The sequence below is a fragment of the Gallus gallus genome, chromosome 25 (assembly GCF_016699485.2).
Source record: "Gallus gallus isolate bGalGal1 chromosome 25, bGalGal1.mat.broiler.GRCg7b, whole genome shotgun sequence".
In the NCBI taxonomy this organism is placed as follows: Eukaryota; Metazoa; Chordata; class Aves; order Galliformes; family Phasianidae; genus Gallus; species Gallus gallus.
This window is the reverse complement of record NC_052556.1, coordinates 500,873-519,371: the sequence shown is the minus strand read 5'-3', so window position 1 is coordinate 519,371 and position 18,499 is coordinate 500,873. Positions and strand designations below refer to the sequence as shown.

Here is an 18,499-nt window from a genome sequence, read left to right as displayed (position 1 = left end):
GAAGGTTCTGCCCTATGGGGGAAAGCTGTGCCCTAAGGGGCATCGCTCTGCCCTATAGGGGAAAGCTGTGCCCTATGGGGGATTGCTGTGCTCTGTGGGGGAGCTGTGCCTTATGGGGGAAAGCTGTGCCCTATGGGGGATCGCTCTGCCCTATAGGGGAAAGCTGTGCCCTATGGGGGAGCTGTGCCCTATGGAGGAGGGTTCTGCCTTATGGGGCAAAGCTGTGCCCTATGGCGAAAGCTGTGCCCTATGGGGGATCTCTCTGCCCTATGGGGAAAAGCTGTGCCCTATAGGGGAAAGCTGTGCCCTATAGGGGAAAGCTGTGCTCTATGGGGGAGCTGTGCCCTATGGGGGAAAGCTGTGCCCTAAGGGGGATCGCTGTGCCCTATGGGGGATCACTGTGCCCTATAGGGGAAAGCTGTGCCCTAAGGGGGATCGCTCTGCCCTATGGGGGATCGCTCTGCCCTATGGGGGATCGCTGTGCCCTATGGGGGACGGTTCTGCCCTATGGGGATCACTGTGCCCTATGGGAGAAGGCTGTGCCCTATGGGGGATCGCTCTGCCCTATAGGGGAAAGCTGTGCCCTATGGGGGACACATATCCACGTATGGGATTCGGCACTGGGGTTTGGGATGAGGGTTTAGGGTTGGGATTTGGGCTTTGGGATCTGCTCTGGGTGTAGGACTGGGATTGGGAGCAGGGATTGGGATTTGGGATTGGGATTTGGGATGAGGATTTGGGATTTGGGACCAGGATTTGGGACCAGGATTTGGGATTGGGATTTGGGATTGGGATTTGGGATGAGGATTTGGGATTTGGGAGCAGAGTTTGGGATTTGGGACTGGGATTTGGGATTTGGTACCAGGGTTTGAGATTTGGGACCAGGATTTGGGATTGGGATTTGGGACTGGGATTTGGGATGAGGATTTGGGAGTGGGGTTTTGAAACCAGGGTTTGGTGCTGGGATTTGGGATTTGGGACCGGGATTTGGGACCAGGATTTGGAATTTGGGGCTGGGATTTGGGGCCAGGTTTAGGGACCGGGCTTGGGATTTGGGATGAGGATTTGGGATTTAGGACTGGGATTTGGGACGAGGGTTTGGGATTTGGTACCAGGGTTTGAGATTTGGGGTGAGGATTTGGGATTTGGGAGCAGGGATTGGGATTTGGGACGGGGATTTGGGGTCTGGGAGCGGGGATTGGGATTTGGGAGTGGGGATTGGGATTTGGGAGCGGGGATTTGGGGTCTGGGAGCGGGGATTGGGATTTGGGAGCGGGGATTGGGATTTGGGACGGGGATTTGGGGTCTGGGAGCGGGGATTGGGATTTGGGAGCATGGGTTGGGATTTGGGATGGGGATTTGGGGTCTGGGAGTGGGGATTGGGATTTGGGATGGGGATTTGGGGTCTGGGAGTGGGGATTGGGATTTGGGAGCGGGGATTGGGATTTGGGATCGGGTCGGGGTTTGGGAGCGCTGTGTTTGGGGCCGCCCCCCCCGCGGTGCCCCAACAAAAGGCGCAGTGTTGGCGCTGTGGGGGCGGCCCCAAATCTCCGACCCCCCCACGGAGCGCTGTGGGGCGGTGCCAACAATAACGTTTATGGCCGCCGCCCACGGGGCTGCACCGCCATGTGGGGCTGCGGCGCTTATGGGGTCAGCAGTGCTTATGGGGTCAGCGATGCTTATGGGGCTGCGGCGCTTATGGGGCCAGCAGTGCTTATGGGGTCAGCGATGCTTATGGGGCTGCAGCACTTATGGGGCCAGCAGTGCTTATGGGGTCAGCGATGCTTATGGGGCTGCAGCACTTATGGGGCTGCCTGTGCTTATGGGGTCAGCAGTGCTTATGGAGCTGCCTGCGCTTATGGGGTCAGTGATGCTTGTGGGGCTGCCTGAGCTTATAGGGCTGTCTGTGATTATGAGACCGTCTGCGCTTATGGGGTCAGCAATGCTTATGGGGCCATCTGCACTTATGGGGTCAGCGTTGCTTTTGGGGTTGCCTGCGTTTATGGGGTCAGCAATGCGTATGGGGTCAGTGATGGTTATGGGGCTGCCTGAGCTTATGGGGTCAGAGATGCTTATGGGGCTGCTGTGCTTATAGGGCTGCCTGTGATTATGAAGCCATCTGCACTTATGGGGTCAGCGATGCTTACGGGGCTGTCTGTGCTTATGGGGCAGCTGCACTTATGGGGCCGGCAGGACGGAGCGCTGCTGGGGACCCCAAAAGCCTCTCCCGGCTTCTGGTGCTCCGTCCCACTGTGGGGTGGTGCCCCATATGGGGCGGTGCCACGTTGGGGTCACACGGCCATGTAGGGTGACGCCCCCCCCCCCCATTTGGGGTGACGCCCCCACATTGGGGTCACGCTCCCGTCTCGGGGTCACCCCCCCCCCCTTTCTTTTAGGGTGATGCCCCACCAATGGGGTTTTCCCCTCCACAACAGTGGGGCCCCATCTTTAAGCCCATGGGGGGGAGGGGGGGGGATGTGACCCTATGGGGTGACCCCAATTCCGACCCCAATCCGCCCCATAGAGCCGGAGCGGCCCCGACCCTAAAACAAAGAGCCCGCGGCTGCACGAGGCTGTGGGGCCGCCCCCGGGGGGGGAGGAGCCCTATAGGGCGGGGGGGGCGGGGATGTCCCGGATCGCGGCGAGGGGCGATCGGAACGGCAAGGTGGGAACGGGGGGGGAACCCTATAAGGGGGAAGGGGGGGGTTGTGGGGCCGGGGGGGGCACCCCATAGCGGGGGAGGGGGGGGTTGTGGGGCCGGGCGGGAGAAAACCCCATAGCGGGGGGAGCTGTGGGGCCGGGGGGGCGCTTTATGGGGAAGTGGGGGGGGGGAGGAACAGAGGGTTATGGGGCTTTGTTGGGGTTATGGGGCTTTGTTGGGGCTATGGGGCTTTGTTGGGGTTATGGGGTTATGGGGCGGTGGGGTTATGGGGCCGTGTCAGGGTTTGTTGGGGGGTTTCGTCGGCGTTCCCGGGTTATGGGGCTTTGTGAGAGTTCTGTGGGGTTATGGGGCTTTGAGGAGGTGCGGGGTTTGGGGTCGCGGGGCTTTGTCGGGGTGGTGGGGTTTTGTCGGGGTTTCTTATGGGGCTTTTTGGGGGTTACGGGGCTTTGTCGGAGTTATGGGGTGTTGAGGTTTGGGGCTGTGGGGCTTTGTCGGGGTTATGGGGTGATGGGGCTTTGTTGGAGTGCTTATGGGGTTTGGGGTTACGGGGTGATGGGGTTATGGGGCTTTGTCGGGGTTGTTGTGGGGTTTGGCGTTATGGGGCTTTGTTGGAGTGGTGATGGGGCGATGAGGCTGTGTTGGGGTGATGGGGTTATGGGGCTGTATTGGAGTTATGGGGTTATGGGGCTGTGTTGGGGTTATGGGGTGATGGGGCTGTGTTGGGGTTATGGGGCTGTGATTGGGCTATGTGGGGGTGATGGGGTTATGGGGTTGTGTTGGGGTGATGGGGTTATGGGGCTGTGTTGGGGTTATGGGGCTGTGTTGGGGTTATGGGGTGACGGCGCTGTGTGCGGTTCGGGGCGCTTTTGGGGCCCCGTCGGAGTTTTGGGGGTTCGGGTTTTTTTGGGGGGGGTTTCGTCGCTGTCGCGATTCGGGGCTTCGGACGGCGCCGCGTCGGCGTTTATCGGAACCGGAGCGGGACTTATCGGGGCTCTACTGGGCTTTATGGGACCGGACCGGAACTTATCGGGGTTCTACTGGGCTTTATGGGACCGGACCGGGACTTATCGGGGTTCTATTGGGGTTTATTGGACCGGACCGGGACTTGTCGGGGTTCTATTGGGGTTTATTGGACCGGAGCGGGACTTATCGGGGTTCCATCGGGGTTTATTGGGACCGGAGCGGGACTTATCGGGGTTTATGGGGACCGGAGCGGGACTTATCGGGGTTCTATTGGGGTTTATTGGACCGGACCGGGACTTATCGGGGTTCCATCGGGGTTCTATGGGGGTTCCGTTGAGATTCTATGGGGGTTTATCGGGTCGCGGTGCTTTGGGGGTCCCGGGGGGTCGCGGCGGTCTCTCCGTCCCACGCGGGATTGGGGCGCGCGTGGACCGCGAGCGCAGCGGAGCGCCCCATTGTGCGGCGAACAATGCGGAGCGGGGGGGGGACCGCCCCACAGAGCCCCCCCATTCCGTCCCCGTTCCGCTTTGTGTGCGGCGCTGCCCGGCGCCGCGCGGGGGGGGCGGGGGGGGCTCTTCCTGCGGCGGAAATGGCCGTTATTGTCCGCGCCGACACAAAGGGGGGGGGGGGGGGGGAGAGAGGGGGGGAATTGAGGGACAGAGACCCTCGGGGGGGGCGGGGGGGGAATGGGGTTCGGGGGGGAGATTGGGGCGTAGGGACATCAAAGGGGGGGAGGGGGGGGAATGGGGTTCGGGGGGGAGATTGGGGCATAGGGACCCCAAAGGGGGGGAGGGGGGGGAATGGGGTTCGGGGGGGAGATTGGGGCGTAGGGACCCCCAAGGGGGGGGGGGGGGGGGGGAATGGGGTCCAGGGGGGGAATGGGGTCTGGGGGGGGAATTGAGGCACAGAGACGCTCCGGGGGGGGCGGGGGGGGGAATGGGGTTCGGGGGGGGAGATTGGGGGATAGGGAACCCAAAGGGGGGGAGGGGGGGGGAATGGGGTTCGGGGGGGAGATTGGGGCATAGGGACCCCAAAGGGGGAGGGAGAATGGGGTTCGGGGGGGGAGATTGGGGCATAGGGACCCCAAAGCGGGGGGGGGGAATTGAGGCACAGAGACCCTCAAGGGGGGGGGGGGGAATGGGGTTCGGGGGGGAGATTGGGGCATAGGGACCCCAAAGCGGGGGGGGGGGGGGGGAAGAGAGGGGGGGGAATTGAGGGACAGAGACCCTCGGGGGGGCGGGGGGGGGGGGGGGATGGGGTTCGGGGGGGAGATTGGGGCATAGGGAACCCAAAGGGGGGGGGGGGGAATGGGGTCCGGGGGGGGAAGTGGGGCACAGAGACCCCCGGGGAGAGCGGGGGGGGAAATGGGGTCCGGGGGGGAGATTGGGGCATAGGGACCCCAAAGTGGGGGGGGGGGGGAATTGAGGCACAGAGACCCTCAAGGGGGGGGGGGGAATGGGGTCCGGGGGGGGAAGTGGGGCACAGAGACCCCCGGGGGGGGAATATGGTCCGGGGGGGACATTGGGGCATAGGGACCCCTGGGGGGGGGGGGGGGGAATGGGGTCCGGGGGGGGGAATGGGGAATGGGGGGGAGATTGGGGCGTAGGGACCCCCAATGGGGGGGGGGGGAAGAGGGTCCGGGGGGGGGAATGGGGTCTGGGGGGGCTGTGGGGGTCCCGTTTTGGGGATACTGAGGCGCAGAGCCCCGGGTTGGGGGGGGGAATGGGGAATGGGGGGGGGGAATTGAGGCACAGAGACCCCCGGGAGGGGTGGGGGGAGGTGGAAATGGGGTCCGGGGGGGGGAATGGGGTCTGGGGGGGGAGATTAGGGCATAGGGACCCCCAATGAGGAAGGGGGGAAGAGGGACTGGGGGGGGAATGGGGTCTGGGGGGGCTGTGGGGGTCCTGGAGGGGATACTGAGGCACAGAGCCCCGGGTTGGGGGGGGAATGGGGTCCAGGGGGGGAACTGCAGCACACTGTGCCCCCCCCACCCAGACCCCATGGGGGGGCAGTGGGGTGGGGGAGACTCAATAAGGGGGGGCAGTGGGGGGGGGGACACAATAAGGGGGGGCAGTGGGGGGGACACACAATGGGGGGGGTCCCATTTCCTACAGCACAACGGACTTTTGGTCACCCCAAAAGCACCGGGGGGGGGGGGGGGGATCCCATTAGAGGCTCAGCGCCCCCCCCCCATCACGGGGTGCAGTGAGCGCAGCGCTGCACTGAGTTTGTGCGGCCTCAGCCGGGAGGGGGGCGGAGCTTTGGGGTCCCGTTTTGGGGTCACAGTTTGGGGCACAGCGTTGAGGATGTCAGCCCCGGGGGGGTCTGCGTTGGGGGGGGGTCCCCATTTTGGGGTCTCGGCAATTTGGGGGGGGGGGGGCTCTGTCTGTGGAGTGTCTGCTGGGAGATTTCAGCTCCGGGGGTCTCCATTTGGGGTCTCTGTTTTGGGGTCTCCGTTTTTGGGACCGCGGTTTGGGGTCTCCGTTTTGGGTTTCAGTTTTGGGGTCTCGGTTTTGGGAACCGCAGTTTGGGGTCTCGGTTTTGGGGTCTCACTTTGGGGTCCTGAGTTTTTAGGAACTCCCTTTGGGGTCTCAACTTTTGGGGTCTCAGTTTTGGGGTCTCAGTTTTGGGGTCTCCGTTTTGGATATCAATTTGGGGGTCTCACTTTGGAGCCTCCGTTTTTGGGACCGCAGTTTGGGGTCTCAGATTTTGGGTCTCAGATTTGGGCTCTCATTTTGGGGTCTCAATTTTCGGACTCTCATTTTGGGGTCTCAGATTTGGGCTCTCATTTTGGGGTCTCAGATTTTGGGGTCTCAGATTTGGGCTCTCATTTTGGGGTCTTGGTTTGGGCTGTCAGATTTTGGGGTCTCCATTTTTGGGGTCTCATTTTGGGCTCTCGGTTTGGGGTCTCCATTTTTGGGCTCTCATTTTGTGGTCTCAGATTTTGGGGTCTCATTTTGGGCTCTCATTTTGGGGTCTCCATTTTTGGGGTCTCATTTTGGGCTCTCAGATTTTGGGGTCTCATTTTGGGGTCTCCGTTTTTGGACTCTCATTTTGGGGTCTCAGTTTGGGCTCTCATTTTGGGGTCTCCATTTTCGGACTCTCATTTTGGGGTCTCAGATTTGGGCTCTCATTTTGGGGTCTCAGTTTGGGCTCTCAGATTTGGACTCATTTTGGGATCTCCACTTTGGGCTCTCATTTTGGGGTCTCAGATTTTGGGGTCTCATTTTGTGGTCTCAGATTTTGGGGTCTCAGATTTGGGCTCTCATTTTGGGGTCTCAGATTTTGGGGTCTCGGTTTGGGCTCTCATTTTGGAGTCTCCATTTTTGGGACCACAGTTTGGGGTCTCAGATTTGGACTCTCAGATTTTGGGCTCTCATTTTGGGGTCTCAGATTTTGGGGTCTCAGTTTGGGCTCTCATTTTGGGGTCTCTCGGATTTGGGCTCTCGTTTTGGGGTCCCCATTTTCGGACTCTCATTTTGGGGTCTCAGATTTGGGCTCTCATTTTGGGGTCTCCATTTTTGGGGTCTCATTTTGGGCTCTCAGATTTTGGGGTCTCATTTTGGGGTCTCGGTTTTGGACTCATTTTGGGCTCTCAGATTTTGGGGTCTCGGTTTGGGCTCTCATTTTGGGCTCTCATTTTGTGGTCTCAGATTTGGGGCTCTCGTTTTGGGGTCTCCATTTTTGGGGTCTCATTTTGGGCTCTCAGATTTTGGGGTCTCATTTTGGGGTCTCATTTTGGGGTCTCGGTTTTGGACTCTCATTTTGGGCTCTCAGATTTGGGCTCTCATTTTGGGGTCTCATTTTGGGGTCTCAGATTTGGGCTCTCAGTTTGGGGTCTCCATTTTTGGGCTCTCAGATTTTGTGGTCTCAGATTTGGGCTCATTTTGGGGTCTCCAGTTTCGGGTCTCATTTTGGGCTCTCATTTTGGGCTCTCATTTTGTGGTCTCAGATTTGGGGCTCTCATTTTGGGGGCTCTCATTTTGGGGTCTCAGATTTGGGCTCATTTTGGGGTCTCAGATTTTGGGCTCTCAGATTTGGGCTCATTTTGGGGTCTCCATTTTGGGCTCTCATTTTGGGCTCTCAGATTTGGGCTCTCATTTTGGGGTCTCAGATTTGGGCTCTCAGTTTGGGGTCTCCATTTGGGCTCTCAGATTTTGGGGTCTCAGATTTGGGCTCATTTTGGGGTCTCCAGTTTCGGGTCTCATTTTGGGGTCTCATTTTCGGCTCTCATTTTGTGGTCTCAGATTTGGGGCTCTCATTTTGGGGGCTCTCATTTTGGGGTCTCAGATTTGGGCTCATTTTGGGGTCTCAGATTTTGGGCTCTCAGATTTGGGGTCATTTTGGGGCTCTCATTTTGGGGGCTCTCATTTTGGGCTCTCAGATTTTGGGGTCTCATTTTGGGGTCTCAGATTTTGGGGTCTCAGATTTGGGCTCTCATTTTGGGCTCTCATTTTGGGGTCTCCATTTTTGGACTCTCATTTTGGGGTCTCATTTTGGGGTCTCAGATTTTGGGGTCTCAGATTTGGGCTCTCATTTTGGGGTCTCCATTTTGGGGTCTCCATTTTTGGGCTCTCGGCTCACACACCCTCAGAGTGGGGGGGCTGTGACAGATGGGGGGGGGGGGGCGGATCGCAGCCGTTTGGAGCGCAGCCACCAACCTCAGTGTGCAGCTGTCAGTGGGGGGGGACACAATGGGGGGGCGGTGGGGTGGGAGGGACACAATGGGGGGGCAGTGGGGGGGGACGCAATGGGGGGGCAGTGGGGGGGGGGACACAATGGGGGGGAAGTGGGGGGGGACAATAGAGGGGACACAATGGGGGGGCAGTGGGGGAGGACACAATGGGGGGGGGCAGTGGGGGAAGGACGCAATGGGGGGGCAGTGGGGGGGGGACAATAGAGGGGACACAATGGGGGGGCAGTGGGGAAGGACACAATGGGGGGGGGACGCAATGGGGGGGAGACACAATAGGGGGGGCAGTGGGGTGGGGAGGGACACAATGGGGGGCAGTGGGGGGGGGACAATAGAGGGGACACAATGGGGGGGCAGCGGGGTGGGGGGGACACAATGGGGGGGCAGTGGGGGAGGACACAATGGGGGGGGGACGCAATGGGGGGGAGACACAATAGGGGGGGCAGTGGGGTGGGGAGGGACACAATGGGGGGCAGTGGGGGGGGGACAATAGAGGGGACACAATGGGGGGGCAGTGGGATGGGGGGGACGCAATGGGGGGCAGTGGGGGAGGACACAATGGGGGGGCAGTGGGGGAGGCAGACACAATTGGGGGGAGACACAATGGGGGGGCAGTGGGGTTGGGACTCAATGGGAGGGGCAGTGGTGGGGGACACAATGGAGGGGACACAATGGGGGGGCAGCGGGGGGGGGACAATAGAGGGGACACAATGGGGGGGCAGTGGGGGAGGACACAATGGGGGGGGACACAATGGGGGGGCAGTGGGGGGGGGGACGCAATGGGGGGGACGCAATGGGGGGGCAGTGGGGGGGGACTCAATGGGGGGGCAGTGGGGAGGGGGACAATAGAGGGGACACAATGGGGGGGCAGTGGGATGGGGAGGGACTGAATGTGGGGGCAGTGGGGGGGGACACAATAGAGGGGACACAATGGGGGGGCAGTGGGGGGGAACACAATGGGGGGGGACACAATGGGGGTCAGTGAGGTTGGGACTCAATGGGGGGGCAGTGGGGGGGGGGCAATAGAGGGGACACAATGGGGGGGCAGTGGGGAAGGACACAATGGGGGGGGACGCAATGGGGGGGAAAAACAATAGGGGGGGCAGTGGGGTTGGGACTCCATGGGGGGGCAGTGGGGGGGGGGACAATAGAGGGAACACAATGGGGGGGGACGCAATGGGGGGGCAGTGGGGGGGGGACACAATTGGGGGGAGACAATGGGGGGGGCAGTGGGGTTGGGAGGAACACAATGGGGGGCAGTGGGGGGAACACAATAGGGGGGGACACAATGGGGGGGCAGTGGGGGGGGGGACACAATGGGGGAATAGTGGGGGGGGCCACAGTGGGGGGGCAGTGGGGTGGGGGGGGACTCAATAAGGGGGGGCAGTGGGGGGGACACACAATGGGGGGGGTCCCATTCCCGACAGCACAACGGACTTTTGGTCACCCCAAAAGCACTGTGGGGGGGGGGGGGGGGGATCCCATTAAAGGCTCTGCCCCCCCCCCCCCCCCCCAACCCGCCGGGGGGGGCACACTTTGGGGCTGTGTGTGGGAGGAGTTGGAGTTGTGGGGCTGCTTTGGGGTCCGGGGGGGGGGGGGTTCGCCTTTTTGGGGTCATTTGATCCCATTTGGACTTTTTGGGGTGAAGCCCCCCCACCTCACACCACAGGGGGCACTTTGACCCCCCCCCCCCCCCCATGACTCCATTACTCCCAATGCTCCCCATGCGGTTTTCCCCCCTATGGGAGGGGTGCAGTGGGGTTGGGGTTTTTGGGGGGGGTTTGGGGTTTTTGGGGGGGTTTTGGGGCTGTTTGGGGGGGGGTGGAGTTTTTTGGGGGGCATTGGGTTTTTTTTGGGGGGCGTTGGGGTATTTGGGGGGGTTTGGGGTTTTTGGGGGGGTTTGGGGTTTTTGGGGGGGTTGAGGTTTTGGGGGGGTTGGGTTTTTTTGGGGGGGTTGGAGTTTTTAGGGGGGGATTTGGGGTTTTTGGGGTGGGGCTCTCTGTGCCGGGGGGGGCTGCGGTGGGCGGCTGTGCTGAGAGCGCTGAGCCCAAAAAAGCCCCAAAAACCACCGGGGTTATTTTGGGTCGAGCGGAGCTCCGCCTGCGGGGGGGGGGGGGGAGGGGGGGGCTGAGGGTGTCCCTATGGGGCCCACAGCGCTCTGCGTCCCTATGGGGTCAGCAATGGGGTGGGGGGGCTGGGATGGGGATTGGGGACGGGATAAGGATGGGATGGGGATGGGAATGGGGTGGGAATTGGGGTGGGGATGGGGTGGGGGATGGGATGGGATGGGAATTGGGGATGGGGTGGGGGATGGGATAAGGATGGGAAGGGGATGGGGTGGGGATGGGAATGGGGTGGGAATGGGATGGGGTGGGGATGGGAATGGGGTGGGGGATGGGATGGGATGGGGATGAGATGGGATGGGATTAGGGTGGGAATTGGGAGGGAATGGGATGGGAATGGGGGAATTGGGATGGGAATTGGGAGGGAATGGGATGGGATGGGAATGGGGCAATGGGGGATGGGAATTGGGGATGGGAATGGGGGGGGATGGGATAAGGGTGGAAGTGGGAGGGAAGGGGGTGGGAATGGGGATGAGATTGGGGTGGGAATTGAGAAGGGGGTGGGGTGGGATTGGGATGGGAACAGGAATAGGGTGGGGGGGGAACTGGGAATGATGGAAATGGGGATAGGGAGCAATGGGGGGGAACGGAGTAATGGGGTGGGACTGGGAGTAATGGGTGGGAACTGGGAGTGATGGGGTGGGAACTGGGAGTAATGGGGTGGGATCTTGGAGTGATGGGATGGGATCTTGGAGCAATGGGGTGGGACTGGGAGTAATGGGATGGGATCTTGGAGCGATGGGATGGGAACTGGAAGTAATGGGGTGGGACTGGGAGCAGTGGGATGGGACTGGGAGTAATGGGGTGGAACTGGGAGTAACGGGGTGAAACTGGGAGCAGTGGGATGGGATCTTGGAGTGATGGGATGGGACTGGGAGTAATGGGGTGGGAATGGGAGTAATGGAGTGGGAATGGGAGTGATGGGGTGGGAATGGGAGTGATGGGGTGGGAACTGGGAGTAATGGGGTGGGAACTGGGAGTAATGGGGTGGGATTGGGAGTAATGGGGTGGGAACTGGGAGTAATGGGGTGGGAACTGGGAGTAATGGGGTGGGATTGGGAGTAATGGGGTGGGAACTGGGAGTAATGGGGTGGGAACTGGGAGTAATGGGGTGGGATTGGGAGTAATGGGGTGGGAACTGGGAGTAATGGGGTGGGAATGGGAGTGATGGGGTGGGAACTGGGAGTAATGGGGTGGGATTGGGAGTAATGGGATGGGATCTTGGAGCAATGGGGTGGGAACTGGAAGTGATGGGGTGGGACTGGGAGTAATGGGGTGGGAACTGGGAGTAATGGGGTGGGACTGGGAGTGATGGGGTGGGATTGGGAGTGATGGGGTGGGACTGGGAGTAATGGGATGGGACTGGGAATAATGGGGTGGGAATGGGAGCAGTGGGGATGGGGGCGATGGGGCAGCAATGGGGGCTGTGCACGACCCGTCTGTGGGGGGGGGGAGGCTGTGTTGGGTGGGGGAGGGGAGGGCGCGGGGCCCCACAGTGCTGCCCCATAGCGCTGCGCTGTGCCCCATGTGGCGCTCTGGGACTGCCCCACATGTCGGCCCCACAGTGCCATGCAGGGTGCCGGGGGTGGGGGGGTGGTGTAGGGGGGTGGGGGGGGTGGGGGGTGATGTAGGGGGGTGGGGGTGGTGTAGGGGGGCGGGGGGGCAATGTAGGGGGGTGGGGGGGTGGGGGTGGTGTAGGGAAGTGGGGGGGGTGGGGGGGGCCATGTGGGGGGTTGGGGGGGCAATGTATGGGGGGTAGGGGGGCGGGGGGTACTGTGTGGGGGGGCTGGGGGTCAATGTAGGGGGGCAGGGGGGTGGAGGCAGTGTATGGGGGTGGGGGGGCAATGTAGAGGGGCAGGGGGGTGTAGGGGGGTGGGGGGGGCAATGTAGGGGGGTGGGGGGGTGGGGGGCGGTGTAGGGAGGTGGGGTGGTGGGGGGCGGTGTAGGGGGGCAGGGGGTCAATGTAGAGGGGCGGGGGGGTGGGGGCGGTGTAGGGGAGCGGGGGGGGCAATGTATGGGGGTGGGGGGGGGCGGTGTAGGGGGATGGGGGCGGTGTAGGGGGGTGGGGGGGCGATGTATGGGGGTGGGGGGGGGCGGTGTAGGGGTGGGGGGGGGCAATGTATGGGGGTGGGGGCGGTGTTGGGGGTGGGGGGGTGATGTATGGGGGTGGGGGGGCGGTGTAGGGGGGCGGGGGGGGGGGTGGGGGCCACACAGACGTCGGCGCATCCATCGCCGTTGCCATGGAGACGGGCCGGGAAGCGCCGCTCCGGGCTGCCGGTCCCGATCGGCACCGCTGCGCTGCCGCTATGGGGGATCCGCCGGCGGGCCGGGGGGCGGTTGGGGGTCGGGGCGCCGCGCCGGGGGGTCCCGCGGGACGCGGCCCTATGGGGAGACCGACCGGGCGCTGTGTGGGGCAGAGCAAAGAGAGGATGAAGGAGGGGAAGGAGAAGGACGCGCGGTACACCAACGGGCACCTCTTCACCACCATCACCGTGTCGGGGATGACCATGTGCTTCGCATGCAACAAAAGCATCACCGCCAAGGAGGCGCTCATCTGCCCCAGTCAGTGCCGTGGGGCGGATGTGGGGTGGGGTGGGGGGGGCGGTGGGGGGCTGTGGGGCAGTGGTGGGCTGTGGGGTGGGCTGTGGGCTGTGGGGAGGATGTGGGCTGTGGGGCAGTGGGGGCTGTGGGGTGGGCTGTGGGGAGGATGTGGGGTGGGGGGCTGTGGGGAGGATGTGGGCTGTGGGGCAGTGGGGGGCTGTTGGGCGGTGGGGGGCTGTGGGGGGCTGTGGGGTGGGCTGTGGGCTGTGGGGAGGATGTGGGGTGGGGGGCAGTGGGGGGCTGTGGGGTGGGCTGTGGGGAGGATGTGGGGTGGGCTGTTGGGCGGTGGGGGGCTGCGGGGGCGGTGGGGGGCTGTGGGGTGGGCTGTGGGCTGTGGGGAGGATGTGGGGTGAGCTGTGGGGAAGATGTGAGGTGGGGGGCTGTGGGGAGGATGTGGGCTGTGGGGCAGTGGGGGGCTGTGGGGTGGGCTGTGGGGCGGTGGGGGGCTGTGGGGTGTGGGGAGGATGTGGGCTGTGGGGCAGTGGGGGGCTGTTGGGCGGTGGGGGGCTGTGGGGGGCTGTGGGGTGGGCTGTGGGCTGTGGGGAGGATGTGGGGTGGGGTGGGCTGTGGGGAGGATGTGGGGTGTGGGGCAGTGGGGCGCTGTGGGGTTGGCTGTGGAGAGGATGTGGGGTGGGCTGTTGGGTGGTGGGGGGTTGTGGGGGGCTGTGGGGTGGGCTGTGGGCTGTGGGGAGGATGTGGGGCAGTGGGGGGCTGTGGGGTGGGCTGTGGGGAGGATGTGGGGTGGGCTGTTGGGCGGTGGGGGGCTGTGGGGTGGGGTGGGGGGCAGTGGGGGGCTGTGGGGTGTGGGGAGGATGTGGGGTGCACTGTGAGGCATTGGGGGGCTGTGGGATCGCTGTGGGGCGAGCTATGGGATGGCTGTGGAATGGGCTTTGGGGTTGGCTGTGGGGTGAGCTATGGGGCAGCTGTGAGGCGGGCTGTGGGATGGCCATAGGGCAGGCTGTAGGACAGCTGTGGGGCAGGCCGTGGGGCGGCTGTGGGGGTGGATGTGAGGCAGCCATGGGGCGGCTGTGGGGTTGGATGTGGGGTGGCCATGGGGCGGGCTGTGGGGTGGCCATAGGGCAGGCTGTGGGGTTGGATGTGGGGTTGGATGTGGGATGCCTGTGGGGCGGCCATAGGGCAGGCTGTGGGGTTGGATGTGGGGTGGCCATGGGGTGGCCATGGGGTTGGATGTGGGTCGGCTGTGGGGTGGCTGTGGGGTTGGACATGGGATGGCCGTGGGGTGGCTGTGGGGTTGGATGTGGGGTGGCCGTGGGGTGGCTGTGGGGTGAGCTATGGGGTGGCTGTGGGGTTGGATATGGGGTGGCTGTGGGGTGGCTGTGGGGTGAGCTATGGGGCGGCTGTGGGGTTGGATGTGGGGCGGCTGTGGTTGGGAGCACAGAGCCCCATATTGCGCCGTGGGCTCAGCACTGTGGGCCGCTGCTGCAGCGCTGCGGTGCCGCAGGGGTGGGCGGCTGAGGCTGCTGGGACTGCTGCAGCTATGGGGCAGCGCCCCACAGCGCCGGGGGGGGACGCGCTGCTATGGGGGGGCGCGCTGCTATGGGGGGATGTGCTGCTATGGGGCAACACGCTGCTATGGGGGGATGCGCTGCTATGGGGGGACACACTGCTATGGGGGGATGCGCTGCTATGGGGCGATGCGCTGCTATGGGGGGACACGCTGCTATGGGGGGATGCACTGCTATAGGGGGACGCACTGCTATGGGGGGACGCACTGCTATGGGGGGATGCGCTGCTATGGGGGGATGCGCTGCTATGGGGGGACGCACTGCTATGGGGTGATGCGCTGCTATGGGGCAACACACTGCTATGGGGGACGCACTGCTATGGGGCGATGCGCTGCTATGGGGCAACACGCTGCTATGGGGGGTGCACTGCTATGGGGCAACACGCTGCTATGGGGGACGCACTGCTATGGGGGGATGCGCTGCTATGGGGGGACACACTGCTATGGGGCAACACGCTGCTATGGGGGACGCACTGCTATGGGGCGATGCGCTGCTATGGGGCAACACGCTGCTATGGGGGGATGCGCTGCTATGGGGCGACGCGCTGCTATGGGGCGGTGCTTCGGTTCCTTTTGGGGCGCTATGGGGCGGCTGAGCGCTGTGTGCATCGCTGTGGGGCTGTGCGCCCCATAGGGGAAGGGTGGGGGGATGTGGGGTGTGGGGTGGGGGTGTGGGGCGTGGGGATGTGGGACAAAAGGATGTGGGACAAAAGGATGTGGGGCCGTGAGGTGTGGATGTGGGACATGGGGTCACAGAGACGTGGGGACAGAGGGACGTGGGGACGTGGGGCGCGGCCACACGGGTGTGGGGACAGTGGGACGTGGGGACATGGGGGTATAGGACACAGAGCGACAGGAACACGGGGGTGTGGGACAGAGGGACATGGGGACATGGGACAGAAGGACATGGGGACATGGGACAGAGGGACATGGGGACATGGGACAGAGGGACATGGGGACATGGGGACATGGGACAGAAGGACATGGGGACATGGGGACATGGGACAGAAGGATGTGCGGACATGGGGACATGGGACACAGGGACAGAAGGACATGGAGACATGGGATATGGGGACAGAAGGATATATGGACATGGGATACGGGGACAGAAGTATATGGGGATATGGGGACATGGGATATGGGGACAGAAGGACATGGGGACATGGGGACACAGGGTGACAGGGACAGAAGGACATACAGACATGGGATACGGGGACAGAAGGACATGGGGACATGGGATGTGGGACACAGGGACGGAAGGACAGGGGGACATGGGATACAGGGACAGAAGGATATGGGGACATGGGATATGGGGACAGAAGGACATGGGGACATGGGACACAGGGTGACAGGGACAGAAGGACATACAGACATGGGATACGGGGACAGAAGGACATGGGGACACGGGGACATGGGATACAGGGACAGAAGGACATGGGGACATGGGATACGGGGTGACAGGGACATGGGGATGTGGGACATGGGGACACATGAGAATGGGGACAGAGGGACATGGGGACGTGGGACAGAAGGACGTGAGATGGAGGTAGGAACAGAGGGACAGAGGGATATGGGGTCGGGGGGACATGGGGACAGGGGGACATGGGGACAGGGGGACATGGGATCATGGGGACATGGGGACACAGGGACAATGGGATGTGGGGACACATGAAGATGGGGACAGGGACATGGGACAGAGAATGGGGTCAGAGGGCTGTGGGGACAGAGAATGGGGTCAGAGGGCTGTGGGGACATGGGGGCATAGGGCAGATGGGGGAATGGGGATGTAGGGTGTGGGGACATGGGGACAGGGGGACATGGGGGCATGGGATATGGGGACACAGGGATATGGGATATGGGGACATAGGACACAGGAACATGGGATATGGGATATGGGGATGTGGGATAGGGGGACATAGGACACAGAAGGACATGGGATATGGGGACACAGGGACATGGGATGTGGGGACATAGGACACAGAGGGACACGGGGATATGGGATATGGGGACACGGGGATGTGGGATAGGGGGACATAGGACACAGGAACATGGGATATGGGATATAGGATATGGGGACATAGGACACAGGGATATGGGATATGGGGACATAGGACACAGGGACATGAGGATAGGGGGACATAGGACACAGGGACATGGGATATGGGATATGGGGACACAGGGACATGGGGACACGGGGATATGGGATATGGGGACATAGGACACAGAGGGACATGGGGATATGGCATATGGGATATGGGGACACGGGGATACGGGATATGGGGACATAGGACACAGAGGGACATGGGATATGGGGTATGGGATATGGGGACATAGGACACAGAGGGACATGGGATATGGGGACACAGGGATATGGGGACACGGGGATATGGGATACGGGGACATAGGACACAGAGGGACATGGGATATGGGGTATGGGATATGGGGACATAGGACACAGAGGGACATGGGATATGGGGACACAGGGATATGGGGACACAGGGATATGGGATACGGGGACATAGGACACAGAGGGACATGGGATATGGGGTATGGGATATGGGGACATAGGACACAGAGGGACATGGGATATGGGGTATGGGATATGGGGACATAGGACATAGGAACATGGGATATGGGATATGGGATATGGGGACATAGGACACAGAGAGACATGGGATATGGGATATGGGGACATAGGACACAGAGGGACATGGGGACATGGGGTATGGGATATGGGGACATAGGACACAGAGGGATAGAGGGATATGGGGACATGGGATATGGGGACATAGAACATAAAAGGACATGGGATATGGGATATGGGATATGGGATATGGGATATGGGATGTGGGGCCGTGCCCCATAGGGCGCAGTGTGGGGGGGCTGTTTGGGGGTCCTCATCCCCACGTCGCCCCCCCCCCCCATGGCAGCCTGCAATGTCACCATCCACAACCGCTGCAAGGACACACTGCCCAACTGCACCAAGGTGAAGCAGAAGGTGAGCGGGGGGGCGGGGGGGCGGGGGGGTCACGGGGGGGGATGGGGGGGGGATGGGGGGGGATGGGGGGTCACGGGGGGGGATGGAGGAGGGATGGGGGGGTCACGGGGGGGGCCATCGCGGTGACAATCTGCCCCCCCCCCCCCCCCCCTCCCTGCAGCAGCAGAAGGCGGCGCTGCTGAAGAACAGCACAGCTCTGCAGTCGGTGTCGCTGCGCAATAAAGGTGAGTGGGGGGCAGCGGGGGGGGGGGGGGGATGGGGGGCACCACGGGGACACTGCGGGGGGGTTGGGGACACCTCGGGGACACCGTGGGTGGGTGAGGGGCACCTCGGGGACCCCATGGGTGGGTTGGGGACCCCTGGGATGGGTTGGGGCCACCTCGATGTGGGTTGGGGACGTTTCGGGGACATCATGGGTGAGTTGGGGTCACCCTGGGAGGGATTGGGGACCCCCTGGGATGGGTTGGGGTCACCCTGGGAGGGATTGGGGACCCCCTGGGATGGGTTGGGGCCGTAGGGGGCAATTGGGGACCCCCTGGGATGGGTTGGGGTCACCCTGGAATGGATTGGGGTCATCCTGGGTTGGTTGGGGGCATTTTGGGATGGGTTGGGGCCATGGGGGTGGGTTGGGGACCCCCTGGGGTGGGTTGGGGACCCCCTGAGTTGGATTGGGGACCCCATGGGATGGGTTGGGACCATGGGGGGCAATTGGGGACCCTCTGGGATGGGTTGGGGTGACCCTGGGATGGGTTGGGGACATTTTGGGATGGGTTGGGGCCATGGGGGTGGGTTGGGGACCCCCTGGGGTGGGTTGGGGACCCCCTGAGTTGGTTGTGGACATTATGGGATGGGTTGGGGCCACGTGGGGCAGTTGGGGACCCCCTGGGATCGGTTGTGGCCATGGAGGTGGGTTGGGGACCCCCTGGGATGGGTT

The 18,499-nt window shown here is 62.7% G+C and overlaps 1 protein-coding gene across 1 annotated transcript in view; it reads left to right on the top strand.

Moving 5' to 3' along the window:
* The first annotated feature begins 2,622 nt into the window (after positions 1–2,622).
* Positions 2,623–18,499, top strand: part of ARHGEF2 (Rho/Rac guanine nucleotide exchange factor 2) — a 35,717-nt gene continuing 19,840 nt past the window's right edge. Inside the window, 4 exon segments of the mRNA XM_040652465.2 lie at positions 2,623–2,665; positions 12,859–13,003; positions 17,498–17,565; positions 17,726–17,789. Of these exon segments, the coding sequence (XP_040508399.1) occupies positions 2,627–2,665; positions 12,859–13,003; positions 17,498–17,565; positions 17,726–17,789 (316 nt within the window). The 5' untranslated portion in view covers positions 2,623–2,626.